Consider the following 19,494-nt stretch of genomic DNA (forward strand, 5'->3'; position numbering starts at 1 on the left):
GCTGCTGTCATGAAATTAGAAGAACTGACCAACTAATATTTATAGCAATAATGGACCCATTTCAGAATGGAAAATTAAACAAGATACACACTTTTCCACCACAGAAAAATAAAAATGTAAATTGTGAAATAAATCTGCACATATTAAGTATTCAATTTTTTATAAAACAAGAAAACAAATAATACCAGCATCTTGAAAAGCAGTTTTGGACACACTAAAACTGTCTAAAAAATCGCATCATTGGTGCTAAGGCCAAACATATACTGTTGGGTGAAATGCCTATTGAATGAAGTGAAGGAGATAGGAAATTAAAAATGTATGAATAAAACAAAGACAGTATAATAGAAAATTAAAAAGTTCAAAATTACTGAAAGTAATTTTTGCCAAAGCAAAAGTCCCAGTCATGCTTAGAGGAAAGGATGCGATGCAATTACGAGCTAAGCTGTACATATGGGCAAAGTGAATTACGTGACTGTAAGGTGCGGTAGCCAACAGGAAGTTATGTGAATTGTTCTCCAAAGTCACTGAAGGTCCTGTTTAGTTTCTCTGCAGTCTGTGGTTAAGTGTGTTATGCTGCTGCTTTGCTTACCCGCATGCCAAACGTTTTTACAATTACATTTGCTTCTTGTTTTTTCTTAGAAATGCATGCACATTTTTGTCTGTCCTACAGCAGATGTTTAGTCAAAGAAATAAGAATTTAGATAGTTGGTATTTCATTGGTACATATTAACATTTTTAAACTCAAGTTAAACTTTCCATATAAATTATTGGTGGTAATATGGGCTTATGGCTAGTAGCCCACATTTACACCACCTGTTTGCATCCTATTAAAAAAAAATTATTATGCTGTTTTTTGTTTCAGGATGCCTATGAACAAACCAGGATATGCAACACAAAATAAAATATAGCAACAGAGGGAAGAAGATATGGCTAAAGCCATTACTGCTGTGAGAGACAATAAAATGGGTACATTAAAAGCAGCAAGAGTTCAATGTTTCTCGTACTGCATTATAAACACAGAGTAATTAAACATCCCTTACTCCTCAATTAGCAAACTCTAGAAAGCTTGGGAGAGATTGTTTAAAAGGAAATTTTAGAAAACATGTTACTACAGTATCTGCTGGATATGGAATCCTGCTTTTAGGTTTCACCATAATGGATCTGAGATGTCTTGCTAACCAGTTAGCATCAAAAATACTTTGCCTCAATCTGTCAAAACAAGTAAGCAAACAGAGCGTGGACAGTGAGCAGATATTTCTACAACATAAAGCTGTTTTGTCTTTTTGCAATCCAACAGGGATATCTGATGCCAGGGCTTGTGGCTTCAATAAAAAAAATGTTGAGAAATTCTTTGATATTTTGGAAATATACACCGCACACCTCTGCTGATCAGGTATACAATGTTGATGATACAGAACTCACTGTTGTTCAGAGCAAGATACCAAGAATCATTGGCAGGAAAAGAAACAGGCAGACTGGAGCTCTGATATCAGTCAAAAAAGGTTCAATGATGACTATTGTAGTTAAGTGCAAAAGGCAATTTTGTCCCACCAATGTTTATCTTTCCAAACTACTAATGAAAGGTAAACTTTTTGGTTCCTTTGGTAAGGCTCATCCTTCAGATTGAGTTCTACCAAACCTCTATGCAGACTGCAATATTTCATTAAGTATACTCATCCGACAGCCGAGTCGCCATTTTTGTTGATATTAGACGGACATTATAGTCACATCAGAAACCTCAACATCATTGACATAACTTGAGCAAATCACATAAAAATAGTTTCACTACTGTCGTACTGTACACAGAAATTTCAGCATCTTGAAAAAATCTTCATGAGCCCTCCAAAACATTATTACAGCAGTGAAATTAGATCTGCCCTTCTACATTCAAACAGTTGTTTCAGACATCATGATACCCTTCGGTTAAGGGTACCTAAAGTTCAGAGAGCAGACATAAAGGTACAAGGATTTTGTGTAACAGGAATTGTGCTTGTTTGACAGGAACTTATTCACCAATAGAGATTTTATCACAGCAGAAACTGAAACATTAACATGGAGTACTCCTAACTTTACTTCACAGCCATCACCTTCAGCATAACAAGACAACCCAAAATTTAGGACAGCAGATCAAGGCCAATAACCAAGCTACAGAAACCAGCAAGCAATTCTGGATTACTCTCTCAGGCAGGTTCATCAGGAATTATCAGCTCATTCCATATTTTACCTACTACAGTGATAAAAAAAAAATACAAATAACAGAGGACACAAGACCACCACTACAGCTCTAATAACTGGGAGCCTTACAAAAGTTTATTTACACATTCTTTGCAGAAATCAACTGCAAAGAATGAAAAAAAGATCCTAGAGTTCTAATGTGGGAAAGGGTAGATTAAAGGAGGCAAATCATACAGTGGGCCTAAGCGAAAATTGAACTTACTAGATTAAATCTAGATTCGGAAGAATCAGACAATAAATCAGAACCAAACTTACCAGAAAGTGACAGTGACCTGGAGTTGTCTATTGGAATGAAAAAACCTTAAGATGCATTAAAAAAATGCAACATGCATTTTTTGTGAAAAATTTTCATGCAAAAGAAAAGGTGAACTATGGGAGCACTGCATGATGTGTTCAATGTGGGCACACAATGAATGTTCAGGAGCTGAGAAAGACATTTATGTGCAACTTCTGATAATAGGTTAAGTAATAAACAAAATCAAAATTTTTTTTGTGTTTTAATTGTAAATGTTGATTAGAAAATATTAAGAGATATACTGAAATAATATCAAAAATCTTTAACGGTTGTTTTATATAATAAATGTAATTCATAAATGTCATAGATCTATTTGTAAAATTTGCTAAAAAAAAAATTGGTACTTTCAAGTAATTTTTTGTTAATAAATGTTTTTACCACTTTTTAAATTATTGATCTTACACAATAACAGAAAGTATATTACTTTTTTTAAGTTCTATCATGTATGTTTTATAAGAAATATAATTGAGATAGTAATACAATGGCACTTCGTAAATTCCATTAAAACTCAAGGAACTTTAAAACAAAAAATGGTAGCCCATATTTGTACAATTTCTTCTATGTCACCTCTAACCTAAACATTAAAAAAATGTGGAGACTATGCAATACAGAACAAACAGCTGAAAACCATAAAAGTTAAGGACTCTTATTTTCTGAACTAAGTTAATGTTAGGTTTGGAAGTTCCGGTACAGATGAGCGTTCCACTTGCATTTCTTTGAATGAAAGTAGTTCTGAGAAGAAACAAATCTGATGATGCAGAAAAGAGCCCACAGCTTAGGATAAAAGCATTTTATTCGTATCTGAAAGAGAAACATGCAGATCTTCTAATTGTCAGTTTAGATTGTCAAATAAAAAAATCATATTATATCTCACTTTTCAGATTAAAGTGCTTATTACTCAAGCAGCTTTATAAATATAACTTCATTATTGTTGGTGATTCAAAGTCTACCCAAACAACAGATAATACATTTATTTAACAGTGGTAAGAAAATCAGTGTGGTAGGGGTCCAAATGAAATAATTTCTGCTATCATTTTTTTATAAAATTTCAAATTCCTGAATATATTACGATATTTGTCTTGTTTCAGAGAATTATTGTCCCCAGAACAAGAATTATTACATGGAAATACTGGGCTTTTCATTTTAAAAGAATGCACTGGGGAATTTCTGAATCAAACTAAGTAATTTTTCCTGTGATAAGACATTCAATCCTATTGGAGAGTATGCACTCGTACTGAAAAAGAAATTAAAAAATAAAACGTCATCATTATTAATCCCGAAGGATAAATTATGTTTTCTCACAATTAAGACTATTCACACTTTCTCTGGCAGAAATAAACTACACTGGAAAGATGTTTTGAGTGGAACATTTAATCTACTACACCCAACAGCATTTTAAATTTAACCCCTGCAAAAGATTTCTTTTAAAAAATTAAATAAAAATGTAGATTATATTTGTCAACAAAGAAGTTGCTTAAAACTCAAAATTCCAGCAATATTGCACTGCATGTAAAAATAAAAAAAAAATGTAGTGACATTACTGCATTATTAGCAAAACAATTTGGTTATGAATGTTGAAACTCTGCTGTATTGTAGAAATATTGTTGAGATATAGAACAAATTATGTGAATCTAACAATCCTTTAAATGATGAGCAGTATGATAATGTATTTCAAAGTAATAATTTTATGGTTTATCTTGGTTTTTAGGTAGAAAAGGTAAAATAATTATGTACACCTTGAATATTTTATGACTACATCCTGTTTTTATTAGTTAATTTCTTTTTACTTATCTTGTATTGTGTATTTTTATCATTGTTTTTGTATGTTTACAAAAAAGTAAAATAATTACGTATACTTTGAACATTTTTATGATTGTAGCCTGTGTTTTTTATTTGTTAATTTCTTTTTACTTATCTTGATGCATGTTTAATTCTGTGCATTTCATTTTTTTTATACATTTTGTAATCATGTTTTTATACTTGTATTATGTATTTTTATATTAACACATGGTTAATAAACACATATTTTTGTTAAATATGTGTCTTTAGTTTAAAAACTAGCAATATCTATTTTAATTTTCAAAACTGGATATTAAAAAACATAACAATAAATACTTTTTTTAAATGATCATGGTATTTTGACAAATTTCACACATTATTTTCAAATATTAAATACCTATACATTAATAGAGATTAAAAACTATTAGTACTCAAAAATACAAAAATAAGATTTTTTTCATTTCCTGAAAATTTTGTTTTTCTAATTTATCTGGGTTTACAAATAAATGATTCATATAATTCAAATAGAAAAGTTAACTTCTGTAGGTTTAGTTCACTTTTTTCAAAAAAGTTAAAATGTTATCAGCTGGCAGTTGTTATATTAGTAATAAAAATAGGTATATTTGTTTACTACTTATTAGTTCTGAAAGTATTAAGTTATTTTAAAACTATATTTAGAAAAAGATAAAACATGAAGTATATATTTTAAATATAAGAATTAAAATTTTTTTCATCTGATGTGTTCAGTTTTGGCAAACATCTACTATTACAGAAAAAATAACATGCAAAATAAGAATATACATATTTAAATATAAAAATGATAACTGAGAGAATATAAAATCAAAATTATTTCAAAAAGTAAACTTATAAAGTATATTTTAAAAAACTATTTATCTTATTAATTTCCAGTCAATATTTTTTAATTCTTAAGTTAGATACTGGAATTATTTTTTACAATTCTAAATATAAAATATTTTTGCTAAAATGTTCTTTTATATTTCAATGCAAACTGCATTGTTTAAAATGATGAAAATACACAAAAATAATTATTTAACCATAGAACTAGCACATGATTAATTTTTTCCACACATGTTGGCATGCCTTAAACAGTAGTGCAAGAGAAATTGTATCTTAGAAGATTGCCATATACTAAGATAAGTTTATATCATAGTAAATTCTTTAAATTTGAATAATATTTTTTTAATCCAGAAATAATATTCTATAATATAAATAAATATACTTAAATGTTTTTGTTTTCAAAAATATTTAACTGATGATAAATTCTCTTTGGCATAATTCAATCCAGCTGACTTAATTATCTCACATATTTTTTGTTCATGTTGTTTTTACATTATTTATATACATGCATACTTAATATACGTAGAATTTTGTTTTCCGTTACATTATACGCAGTGCAGTATTCATTTTTCCCTTTTTTTTTATCTAGAATTGATCAACCAGATTCAGGAAAGCTTCTTACTTTTAAAGTAACATTTATATATATTTATCAATATTAAATACTGAGTATTTTTTTCAATGTTACATTACATCTTGTTAGTATACAATTAGTATCTCTTAATATTACTAATACCACATGTACCTCAACGATACTTACAATAATAATAATAAAAAATTAATTTTAAATAAGCTTTTCAGATGCAATGTTTAACAGTGAATGATCTTTTTTCAAGACTTTTATATTGTATATTAATAAAAATTATACCATTCTTTTTTCAAAAGAAAAAAAACCAATGTTTTATTCTAAAATACTAAATGTTTATTTATAATATTTTATTACATTGTTTAATTTCTATTTATAACAGAGGAACCTGACTAATTCAAACTTATAATTCGAAATTATCTTAAATTTGAATTTTTTGCTTCCTCTCTAGCATTTTATATATAAACTATGTTAAACAATTGTGAGTAATTTGAATTTTGTTTTGGTTACTCCAAATTTTTTCTGTCTATAATACCACTGGAATGCTGTTACAACCCTGTCACCTTACCCCACCAGGCTGCCTGCCAGGTCAGTCAGTATCCTCTCCCCCTACCACTCCCACCTACAGCATGCATTTGTTGCGCAATCTTGTCTAGACACATTAGTGAAAGCTCCTGTACTGTAGTGCGTGTAGTGATTTCCTTGTTACATGAAAGAGTACAGTATATACCGTAATTTGTTTATTCTTTGATCATTTTTTTTTTTGAGTGTACTGTGCAACAATGACATCTTCCAAGCTACAGACTTACAAACCTTTAACATTGGCTGAAAAAATAGCCATGATTAAGGAAGCGGAAAAGGGACTAAAGAAGAAATCAGAAATCACTAAGGACTTCAGAATCCCCCCTAACAATTATGTGAACAGCTGTATTTTGAAATGGTTGAAGCAAGCACGGGACAAGAAAATTCCAGTGAGTGGCCCTCTTTTAAAAAGCAAGGCTGAACAATTTGCCTCTGAATTGTGGAAAAATGATTTCAAAGCCAGAACTGAGTGGCTGGGTGGTTTCAAAGAGTGAAACAAAATTTTGTTTAAATCTGTTTATGGTGAGAATGGTGTTGATCAGCATGAAGCAGAACAGTGGAAGAAAAACTTGGAAGAGATGATTCAGGACAGAAAGCGCAAAAGCATTTTTAATGTAGATGAGATGGGACGTTTTTGTAAGTGCACACTTGACAAAAACCCTTGCATTTAATAATGAGAAATGTCATGGAGGAAAGTTTAGCAAAGAGAGTTATACTGTTGGTTGGAGCCAAACTGGATGGGTTGGAAAAACTGCCTTTGTTGATAATTGGGAAATCTGCTAATCCCTGTTGTTTAAAGAATGTAAAATAAAGCCCAGTAGAGTATGTATCCAGTGTAAAAGCTTGGGTGACAAGTGATCTCTTCGAAAAGTGGCTCTTGAAAATTGATAAAACGTTCAGCAAACAAAATCAAAAAATTATTCTCTTCACTGATATCTGCGCAGCACATAGTAGCATTCCACTTATGGACAACATAAAGGTGACTTATTTCCCAGGGAACATGACATCAGTTATTCAGTCTATGAATCAGAGAATAAAAAACCTGAAACACCTCTACAGGTGCTTACTGGTTGAGAACATTCTCATGGGAGATTTTAATGCTCTTAAAATAAAATTTGACATTCTTCAAGCCTCACAAATGTATAAACAAGCATGGGATCAAGTGACAGAAAAAACAATTAAGAACTGTTTTAAAAAAGCTAGTTTTGTAAAAAAGAAACTTAGGGGATAAATATCAATGAAACCGTGAATGATGCTGGGCCTTCTGTTAATGGCTGGGAGGTTGTTGTTTCTGATTCTGCTATCTTCCATGAAGACTTCATCAATGTAGATGAAGATGTTGCAGTGTGTGATGAGCTTACTGACGTGGACATCATCGCTGAGGTACTCAATAACAGCAACCAAGCTGATGACAACACACCTGGTGATGAGGATGACAATCCTTCAGCGGTCCAGAAAAATCAATCCAGAGTGTGGCAGAAGCATTGAATCATATGCAGGAACTAAGGCAATTTCTTGAAAGTCAAAATGATGCAACCGACTCTATTTTCCTGTCATTAAATATATTATGACTAAGAAACTTAAATCAAGGAAACGAGTTCAGATCTCTAACATTTTTGAGAAATTTTAAATGTAAATGTTTTTGAATATATACTGAACTTTACAATATTTTTATGTTATTATTTCATGTTACTGTAGTTTGTTTTCTCAATTTATTTTTATCACTTAAAACTGTTTCAATTTCAATAATACTGTAATACATATTAACATACATATCAATGATTTTTAAAATAAAGGTTTTATTGATAAATCAAGAAATTCAAGCGTGTTTTTTATTTTGTGTTTTTAACACACTTGTGTAATTCAAATTTTTGGAGAATTAAATTTTTTTACCAGTCCTTTAAGTTTGAATTAGTCAGGTACCAATGTATTTTGTATGTTTATTCTAAAATATTAGATAATTAATTATAAAAGCCCTTCTAATAGTCTACGTTTAAAAAAAATTCTGATCTTTTGGTGAGAGAAAGATACTTTAACTGAATTTTTTTTAGAAATATAATAGTCGTATTTTCTAAGTAATTTGGAACAGTATTTAAAAGATTTATGAAATACTTACAAATATATTTACAAAAAATTTATATAGCCTACTGATTAAGAATATTTAACTCCTAGGATCAAACAGGCTGTAATCTTACATTTCTAGGTAACTGATATTTACTTATTAACTAATCAAAAAAACATGAATTGTATGCGCCATTTACTATGTTCATTAAAAAAAAGCAAGGATGGAGGTTCTGCTTTCATTTAATTCTATCATCTTCATACAAATTAACCCCATTAGGTGAGGCTATCCTGTATGACAGTAGTTTTATGCCAGCTACTGTCATACAGATTAAACAGATTCTAATTAACAAATTCAAATTAAAAGAAAATGACTGTACTTTAAATTAATTCAATAGACGCCAATTTAAATTTCACAGCAATGTAAAATTCAGGAGAACACTGGTTGATTTTCTAAACTTAATAAAGAAAAAAGCTCAATATCAAATTTTAGAAAAGCAGTACAAATTATTAAAAATGCAAATTTATAGCTGTAGAGCCATTAGACAAAGTATAACAAATTTAAATTCACTAATTCCAAACAATGCTTAGTAAATTAAATATGAGTATGAATTAAATATTCTATTTAGTTTTGTGAAAGCTTTTAGAATAAAAAATAATAAATAATATTACATATATAATTTGAATCCTTATACATAATTTTGGCTTATAAAATCACAACTTACTTCTATTTCATAGAACAATTTTTATTTTTGATAAATGTTGATAATTGATGTTGTAAATGCTGATTACCACAAACAAAGAATTTCTTTTTCCTTTTTTTATAAGGAGCAACTCTTTTAACCAAAAAATAGTATTGAAAGTCTCATGCAATTATCATTCCATTAATTGGCCAGGATTTAAATGTCGTACGTTCCGAACTACAAACATACTACGGAATTCTTCTTGTTTTTATTACTCACAATTTTAAAAAAATAATTCCCAAAGTTTGTTTGTTCTTGCCTAAATTTAAATTATTTTTTAACAATGAGACAGTTAGTTACTGCTGCTATCCAAATAAATAAAGAATGTTTGTTAGCAAACAAAATAGAACTGGTTACTATTAGAATTTAAAACTTTAAAAAAATTAAAACTATTTATGGAATGAGTGAACAGTTTTAATAAATAAGTTGGTACTTAAGGTTGTGAATGGAAAGACAGCGGATATAAAAACTTGGATAAACATTTTATAATATCTATGCTGTAAAATTAGAATTCAGATTAGTACATCATAATAAGTAACAGGTTTTTTCTTGTAGCTTAAATGTTTGAACAATGAAGTCCACATGAACAAATAAAAGATCTATGATAAATCAAACTACTAAAATATAATTAAAGTATTTTAATTTATTGCCATAACAAATGCATTATAAATATTAAGGAAAGTATGACAGAACAATTCCGAGTTATAACAAATATATATTAATGCCAAGAATTAACAAGAAGAAAATAATCAATGTTGCAGACATAAATGAAGAAATTGTATTCCTGGATACAACTGATTTGCTATATCAATTACCCGAACAGACTATTTCATTTAACAGATAATTTATAATTAAAAAGAAAGATTACTAATTCTGTTATGATGAAATATTAAATTAAAACAAACCGACATTTTGGTCCACATTTGAAAACAATTTTTTCTGAATGCAAATAATAAAGTAACAACACGTGAAAGATGACAAAGGACACCTGAGAATTATATCAATACTCAATAAGAATTATGACAACACCGTTAATATTTTTTCATTTTTGCAGTAAACTGAGAATTTAGTTTGTTTTAATCTAGCACTAAACAATTTCTCCACAAAAATTTTATGTAATATGATTTACCTTTCCAAATGATTTTGAAAAAATATAACTGTATTGTTATTCATTAAAACACCTAAACTGCTAAGACAAAAAATGAATATTAATAATAACTGTATTCTTCTAAAATAAAAATTATAAAACCAATCAACAACAAAATAAATTTTTCCTAATCAGTCAAATGCAGAACAAATTACTTTAATACTAAATATAATCCAAAAATACATATAATTACAAATATATTCCAATACCTTCTATCACTAATTAGTAATAAATAATATACCTTTATTTAACATTTTGCTAGTGCACAATGACAACTTACAATCGTAATAGATTAGCCATCAAGGATTGAACCACTGAAATACATAAGATGGGCCTTTGTTGCAGTGATATATTAGTGGGTGCACTCCCCATATATTTCAATAATTCAATCCTTCATAATGAATCATTCAATGAACTCTCGACCATAAAGGAAACTAAATTCTACAGACTGATCTGATGTTTAAAGGCTGACAGGCAATATAAATAGATAACAAATGCTATAGTTTATCATCAAATCACAACACTCATCATATCTTTTCTTTAACAAATTACATTCATTATAATCAATAATAGTTATAATATAATTAGAACAAATGAAACCTCTAATTCACTTATTGCACCCAGGACCGGAGATTTTATCATTTTTATCCTTGTTTTATATAATTACTTCTAACAATTCACACAGTTAGAAATAAATCAGACGAGCATCTGCTGGATTCTGCTCCACTGGACAATAAGGGCACTTTAACCTTAAAAAAAAAAATTAGCAAAATATAAATAGTTAAGTGATTCAAGTGAATTTAAAGACAAACATTAATTCAAGTTATAAGCAAAGTAACTCATGTTACTTGAGTTACAAACAAAGTGAAATGTTTTCGAGTTACAGCTAATGAAAGGTTTCGCTTGGATTTCAGCTCTTCTAATAAAAAGATACCCTACTGTAATTTTTGAGACCTAAAGATTAAAGATTAAACCTTACAGGAGATGCATACATTCATTTCTTAAAAAATAATTTGCTGGCTCTTTTGGAGGATGTATCTTTACAAAGTAAATTGCAAATGATTTTTTAGTACAGTGGTGCAACACCATATTTTCTTTAGTAGCTAGAAATAACTTTAATCCTAATTTTTTAAACTGGATTGGACATGGTGGACCAATCAATTGGCCACCACATCACCAGACTAAAATCACTAGATTACTTCATTTGGAACCACATGAGGACTATAGTATATCAACAAAAAGTTAATACCCAAGAAGAGTTACTCATTAAGATACGAAATTGCTACTGAATTTATAAAGAACTATCCTGAGATGATACGGAATGCCACCAAAAATATTTTACATCTGGCAGGTGCTTTTTTTTGGGGGGGAGGGGTAGAATGAAAAACATTTTAATGTTACCATTGCCCAGGAAACAAAAATATAAAATCTAAACATTAAAAATTAAAACAAGAAAATAACTTTAACTAGAAATAAAATTAAACTTTATATATTATATTAAGACAAAATATTAAATTATATTACTTCTTTTTTGTCCAATCATTTGACTGGTTTGACGCACCTCTCCAAGATTCCCTATCTAGTGCTAGTCGTTTCATTTCGATATACGCCCTACATCCTACATCCCTTACTAGTCGTTTCATTTCGGTATATCCTCTACATCCTACATCCCTAAGAATTTGTTTTACATACTCCAAACGTTGCCTGCCTGCACAATTTTTTTCTTTCTACCTGTTCCTCCAATATTAAAGCGACTATTCCAAGATGCCTTAATGTGGGGCCTATAAGTCTCTCTCTTCTATTAACTATATTTTTCCAAATGCTACTTTCTTTATCTATTTTCCACAACACCTCTTCATTTGTCACTTTATCCACCAATCTGATTTTTAACATTCTCTTATAGCAACACATTTCAAAAGCTTCTAATCTTTTCTTCTCAGGTACTCTCATCATCCAAGTTTCACTTCTATATAAAGCTATACTCCAAATATATACTTTCGAAAATCTTTTCCGGATGTTTAAATTAATTTTTGATGTAAACAAATTATATTTCTGACGGAAGGCTCGTTTTGTCTGTGCTATTCAGAATTTTATATCGCTCCTGCTTCGTCCATCTTTATTAATTCTACTTCCCAAATAACAAAATTCTTCTACCTCCATAATCTTTTCTCTTCCTATTTTTACATTCAGTGGTCCATCTTCGTTATTTCTACTACATTTCATTACTTTCGTTTTGTTCCTGTTTATTTTCATGCGGTAGTTCTTGTGTAGGACTTCATCCATTAAGTCTGAAGACTGTTCATTCTAAATCCTTTTTACTCTCAGCTACAATTACTATATCATCAGCAAATCGTAGCATCTTTATTTTTTCACCTTGTACTGTTACTCCGAATCTAAATTGTTCTTTAACAACATAACATCATTAACTGCTAGTTCTATGTAGATTAAAAAGCAACAGAGATAGGGAACAACCTTGTCAGACTCCCTTTCTTATTACACCTTCTTTCTTATGTTCTTCAATTATTACAGTTGCTGTTTGGTTCATGTAAATGTTAGCAATTGTTCAACTAACTCTGTATTTGAACCCTAAATTTTTTTTAAAATGCTGAACATTTTATTCCAGTCTACATTATCGAATGCCTTTTCTAGGTCTATAAATGCCAAGTATTTTGGTTAGTTTTTCTTTAATATTCCTTCTACTATTAATCTGAAGGCTAAAATTGCTTCTCTTGTCCCTATACTTTTCCTGAAACCAAATTTGTCTTCTCCTAACACTTCTTCCATTCTCCTTTCAATTCTTCTGTACAGAATTGTAGTTAAGATTCATGATGCGTGGCTAGTTAAGCTAATTGTTTTGTATTCTTCACATTTATGTGCTCCTGCTATCTTTGGTATCATGACTATAACACTCTTTTTGAAGTCTGATGGAACTTCCCCTTTTCAATAATTTTACACACCAGTTTGTATAATCTATCAATCACTTCCTCACCTGCACTATGCAGTAATTCTACAGGCATTCCGTCTATTCCAGGAGCCTTTCTGCCATTCAAATCTTTTAATGCTCTCTTAGATTCAGATCTCAGATGCTTCTCCGTGTTCATCCTCTTCAACTTTCTCTTCTTCCTCTATAACACCATTTTCTAATTCACTTCCTCCAAATAACTCTTAAATATATTCCACCCACCTATCGACTTTGCCTTTCGTATTATAAATTTATGTACCATCTTTGTTTAACACATTATTAGATTTTAATTTATGTCTATTTTACCAATGTTCTTTTCTCTTTCCACTTCTGAACACTTTTTTTTAGTCCACTTTTCTTTCACTAGTTTGCACTTCCTGTTTATAGCATTTCTTAATTGTCAATAGTTCCTTTACTTTCTTCATCATTTGCATTTTTATATATTTGCTACGTTTATCCATCAGCTGCAATTAATTGTCTGAAATCCACGGTTTTCTACCAGTTCTCTTTGTTCTGCCTAAGTTCGCTTCTGCTGATTTAAGAATTTCCTTTTTAACATTCTCCCATTCTTTTTCTACATTTTCTACCTTATCTTTTTTACTCAGATCTCTTGTGAGTCCTCCTCAAAAACCTTCTTTACTTTCTCTTCCTCAATCTTCTCTAAATTCCACTGATTCACCTGACACCTTTTCTTCAGGTTTTAAAACCCCAATCTACATTTCATTATCACTAAATTATGGTCGCTATCAATGTCTCCTCCAGGGTAACTTTTGCAGTCGAGTTGATTTCGAAATCTTTGCTTAACCATGATATAATCTATCTGATACTTTGCAGTATAACCTGGCTTTTTCCATGTGTATATTCTTCTATTATGATTTTTGAACTGGATGTTGGCAATTACTAAATTATACTTCATGCAAAATTCTACAAGTCGGTCGGTCCCCTCTTTCATTCCTTTTGCCCAGCCTGTATTCACCCACTATATTTCCTTCCTTGCCTTTTCCAATGCTTGCATTCCAATCTCCAACTATTATTAAATTTTCATCTCCTTTTATGTATTTAATTGCTTAGTCAATTTCTTCAAATACACACTCTACCTCATCATCATCATAATGAGCACTTGTAGGCATATAAATGTTAACAATCGTTGTCGGTTTAGGTTTCAATTTTATCCTTATTACAATGATTCTATTGCTATGCATTTTGAAATACTTTACTCTCTTCCCTATCTTCTTGTTCATTACGAAACCTACACCTACCTGATCATTATCTGAAGCTGAGTTAATTATTCTAAAATCACCTGACCAAAAGTCGTTTTCCTCTTCCCACCATACCTCGCTAATTCCTACTATATCTACATTTATCCTCTCCATTTCCCTCTTTAAATTTTCTAACCTGCCAACCTAATTTTGACTTCTAACATTCCATGCTCCGACTCGAATGTTATTTTTTAATTTTCTGGTGACCTCTTCCTTAGTAGTCTTAGGGAGATTATATTACTAAAATATTAAAATCAAAATATTGAACACAAAAACATACACTACTATCACAGCTAAATACTAAAAAAATAATTATAACTACTATCACAGAAAAAAAATATACTACATCTAAATGTATACTAAATAAATCTATATATACTAAATATATCTATACTAAAATAAAAATATAAATACAAAAAAAAAATAACTCTAAAGAAACTCCAAGAGGAGTGTAAAAAGGCTCCTTCTTGGTTAATAGAAAAAAAAATTTAACATAAAATCATAATTTTAACACTATTAAAAGGTATGTAAAATATTAACACATTCGAGAAATAAAAACAGCCGATCCAAAACGTCTTTAACATTGCCCAGGATTTGACAAATGTTCATGGATAACTTAAATTTACAATACAATGCCACATAACATACGCAATCTACAAGGATGTGGTGCACAGTCAAGCAGCAGTTGCATTGTATGCATATTGATGCATTTACTTTTGACATTAGGTGTCCATCAGTAACTCTGGTATGGCCTAACATTTCTTTTTCCTGTTTAGCCTCCGGTAACTACCGTTTAGAATACTTCAGAGGATGATATGTATGAGTGTAAATGAAGTGTAGTCTTGTACATTCTCAGTTCGACCATTCCTGAGATGTGTGGTTAATTAAAACCCAACCACCAAAGAACACCGGTATCCACGATCTAGTATTCAAATCCGTGTAAAAATAGCTGGCTTTACTAGGACTTGAACGCTGGAACTCTCGACTTCAAAATCAGCTGATTTGGGAAGACGCGTTCACCACTAGACCAACCCGGTGGGTTGGTATGGCCTAACTGCTATCAACAAAGGACTACTTCCTCTTGATAGAGTTTTCTGAAGGACGAATCCCATGGCAGCACAGTCACCTTGCTACGTTGTCTGAAGAGCATGTTTTACACAACTGATAAAATCGCATGTAGTAACACAATTGGTGAAAGAAGGTTGACTACATGTGTCTTTAATAGCAGAATCTGCACGTTAATTGCTCACAATTTCTACGTGGCTAGGGATCCAGCAGAACTCACTTGTGTTGCTATGGTTCAACTCTATGATTGCATTATAGATTTCAGTGGTCAAAGGATGTCTAGAGTAAAAGTCTTCTAAAACTTGGAGTGCACTACACAAGTCACTATAAATACCATGATGGTATTTTGGGTTAATGATATTCAAAACCTTATTGATAGCATACAGTTCTGCAGTAAATACACTTGTAGTATTAGGTAGACCAAACAAAATATACATATTCTGCTATCTATATAAATAAAAATGTAAATGTTCGTTTCTTCAAAATCTTAAATCTCCTAAAAGTTCTTCACCGATTGCTTTGAAATTTTGACACAAAGTTGCATTCACAACTGATATACACACATTTTATATACCTACTATTTATATACCTAAGATGTCACACCTATGACAGGTAAAAATATGCTTTTTTTGAAAAACAGCACTATCTGTTGGACGTAAAAGCAACACACACTATACTAAATATTTTACAATTCCATTTTAATGTTTCAGATATGTGTGTCCGCAATAGACTAAAATCTAGTATACTTTAGTCTACTATGCTATAGACCAATTTACGTGCAGGGAAAAATGGAAAAAAGAAAAAAGGAGGAAATGGGAAAAATAAATAACTGGAAAAGAAAATTAAAAGGGGAAGGAAAAAGGGAAAGGGGAAAAGAGGAAGGGAAATAAGGGAAAGAGAAATTGGGGGATATAAAAGGAAGAGGGAATCATGGGAAAAGAAAAATGGGTGGAAAAGGGGAAAAGAAAAGGGGAGAAAGAGAAAGGTTAAATTTTGTGTAATTCTATAATATTCATTTTGTTAATATTTTATCAAACTTTCAATTGTGCTCATTTAATCTCTCTCTCTCTCTCTCTCTATACATATATATATATATATATATACTCAAATCTTCATATTTTTATAAATTAGGATTCACAAGAACTGCGGTAAAAGCCAGGTTTGATTGCCCTTTAAGACAGGCAAAGTAAAATGCTACAAGTTGGTCTCGTCTATCCCAAAGTAGTGGTTCACTGCACTCAACACGTATGCTAGTAACAGGGCTTGATCTAAAAGCAGCTGTAGCAAGACGGAGAAACACATGAAGTACAGTATCTAACATCTTCAGTGCGATATTACATGCTGAAGAGTAGGCGATACAACCATAATCTAAGCAGGAACGAACTAAGGAATAATAAAATGGAACATACATGACCTTTCGTCTCCCCAATTGGTGTTGCTAAGAACTTAAGCATATCTAGCAGTTTGCAACATTTTGCTTTTAATTGTTTGATGTGATTGACCCACGTAAGACAGCTGTCAAAAAACAAACCTAAAAACTTAAATCTCATGAGAGAGCAATTTCCTCTTCATTCAGAAAGATTTGTGTATAAAAGGGACCTGTAAGCAAGAAAAAAGTACATATTTTGTTTTCCGAGTTGAAAATGTGAAACTGGTAACCTTGGACCAAGCTTCAAGGTGAGATATTGTGTTCTGTAATAATCTCTCTGCTGTAGCTGTTGAACAGGATGTAATATATATGGCAAAATCATCAACAAATAACGAACATAAAACAGGAGGTTGCACACACTCAGTAATACTGTTGATGGCTGTAGCAAACAAGGTAGTAGTACTTAATACATTTCCTTGAGGTACTTATTCTGAAAGGTGATGCTACCTGATAAGGAATATCCAACACGGACACAGATAGTTTGGTCATTTAAGAAACCCCCAAAAAATGCAAGCATACAGTTCTTGACTCCCCATTCTTTAAGGGTGTTAAAATGCCACATCACCAGGCCGTGTTGTATGCCTTCTTGATGTCAAAGAATATAGCGACAAGGCGCTGGCAGAAAAGGAAAGCATTTTGAATACTTGCTTCCAGTAATACTAAATGGTCAATGGAAGAATGTCCTTGGTGGAAACCGCATTGTTCCAGGCATATAAGACCATGTCTCTCTAACTACCATATGAGCCTGCAATTCACTATTCTTTTCATCACTTTACATAAAACGCTTGTCAAAGAGATAGGGCGATAGCTTGAGGGGTTTGCTTTGTCTTTACCAGGTTTAAGTATTGGTACAACAATGGCTTCTGACCAGACCAAAGGGAAAACTTGTGAGGAGAATAGACTATTAAAAATACACAATAGTAGTTGTGCGCCGAATTAAGAAGTTGTGAGAGCATGCTGAGACGAATGTTGTCGGGTCCAGTAGAGGTGTCACATGAATTTTTAAGTGTGTGTGACAACTCGTTGAATGAAAATGGAGCATTTAATTCACCAACTTTTAACCGTAGTACTTCCATCTGTAATTTGTATCTGAAATTCATTACTGTATGAGGTAAGAGACACCGAATGGAAAGAGTCTACCAAGTTACATGCCACAGTAAAAGGAGATGTAAGAAGTTCTCCTTCATGAATGAGTCCGAGAATGGATTGTTTTGGTGATCCGATTGTAAAGACCTTTTTCCACACAGCAGACATGGGAGTAGTGCGTGAGATGGTAACCACGTACTTCCTCCATGATAATCCTCCTAGCGTCTAAGAATACCTGACAACATAGTGCTCTAGCCTTACAGTACAAATCTAGATGTTCAATTGTCATGCAATTAAATTTGCTCAGTGCCTGCTGTCGTTTGCTATAGCATTTTTGCAATCATCATTCCACCAAGGAACAGAAGGTTGTCTAGGGTTTCCCGATGTTTGTGGGAAATATCAATTATCATTCTCAAGTATCAGATACGTAAAAGAGGTAAGTTTGTCAAGGGCATCTTCACCATCGTCATACTGTGATGTGAAGGCTTTATGGTAACCGTTCCAAGCCTGGCAGTTCCGTGTACATTGTGAAAGAGGGAATTTTGAACAGTTACTGTAACTGAGGTTTGTTATTTTGTTACCATTAACCATTTCATATATATATATTTTTTTTTGTTTTGCTATATTATGAATAATGTTTATTAGCTATAGAAAGAATATGATTTTCTGTCTAATTTTCATCTATTTTGCTTCAATAAAAAAAACAATTTTTAAAAGTTTTTACTGACTTTTTATTGGCTGTATTTATATAAATTTTCTCAGAATTAAATATTCTACAAGTGTTGTTATGAAATCTTTAGCATTTCTTAGTCATTTAACAAAGTTACAGTACTAAAAACCTAAAAATAATTTGTTTTTCTTCAATGAATTTTGGTGGTTTACATCAAATGTCATAAAAGCTACTGGAGTTACAGTTCTGGGACCCCTGTTTTATCATATTTCTCCAGCTCAAATTACATTACAAACCACCAACCTTACTTCTTATTTGGATCCCAAAAATTACAGTCTGACTTCTTTTTATTAGAAGAAATCTTTCACTAATCATAACTTGAAAACAAAGCATTTCCAAACCTATATTTATCTGAACTTTTTTCATTATTTTCGTCAGTAGAACATGTACTGAAAGTTTCTCCATGGGACAGCCTGTATAGTATCAGAAATCTTAAACATTTCATAATTCTTCACCATAAAAAATTTATGATAAACTTTAATGCTAATAAATTGTATTACATTAACAAAAGTTAATTCAATTCCCAGTTTATATATTACACGATTATTCAATGTTCATTCTCACATAATTATTACAGGCTCTTCTAAATTTTACTATACTAACTTCATCCTTTAGTTTTCTTGGCATATCATTAAGTAATTTAAACCCACTATTAACATAATGATCTTTGTGTAGCTACT

The 19,494-nt window shown here is 31.0% G+C and overlaps 1 protein-coding gene across 1 annotated transcript in view; it reads right to left on the bottom strand.

Annotated features, from left to right (window-relative positions):
• Positions 1 to 4,272: 4,272 nt before the first annotated feature.
• The window catches only part of Sou (required for meiotic nuclear division 5 protein souji), an 84,237-nt gene continuing 69,015 nt past the window's right edge, over positions 4,273 to 19,494 (bottom strand). The window contains exon 9 of the mRNA XM_075367345.1: positions 4,273 to 11,032. Within this exon, the coding sequence (XP_075223460.1) occupies positions 10,969 to 11,032 (64 nt within the window). The 3' untranslated portion in view covers positions 4,273 to 10,968. The remainder of the gene's footprint in view (positions 11,033 to 19,494) is intronic.

Source organism: Lycorma delicatula, chromosome 5 (genome assembly GCF_047948215.1).
Source record: "Lycorma delicatula isolate Av1 chromosome 5, ASM4794821v1, whole genome shotgun sequence".
NCBI lineage: Eukaryota > Metazoa > Arthropoda > Insecta > Hemiptera > Fulgoridae > Lycorma > Lycorma delicatula.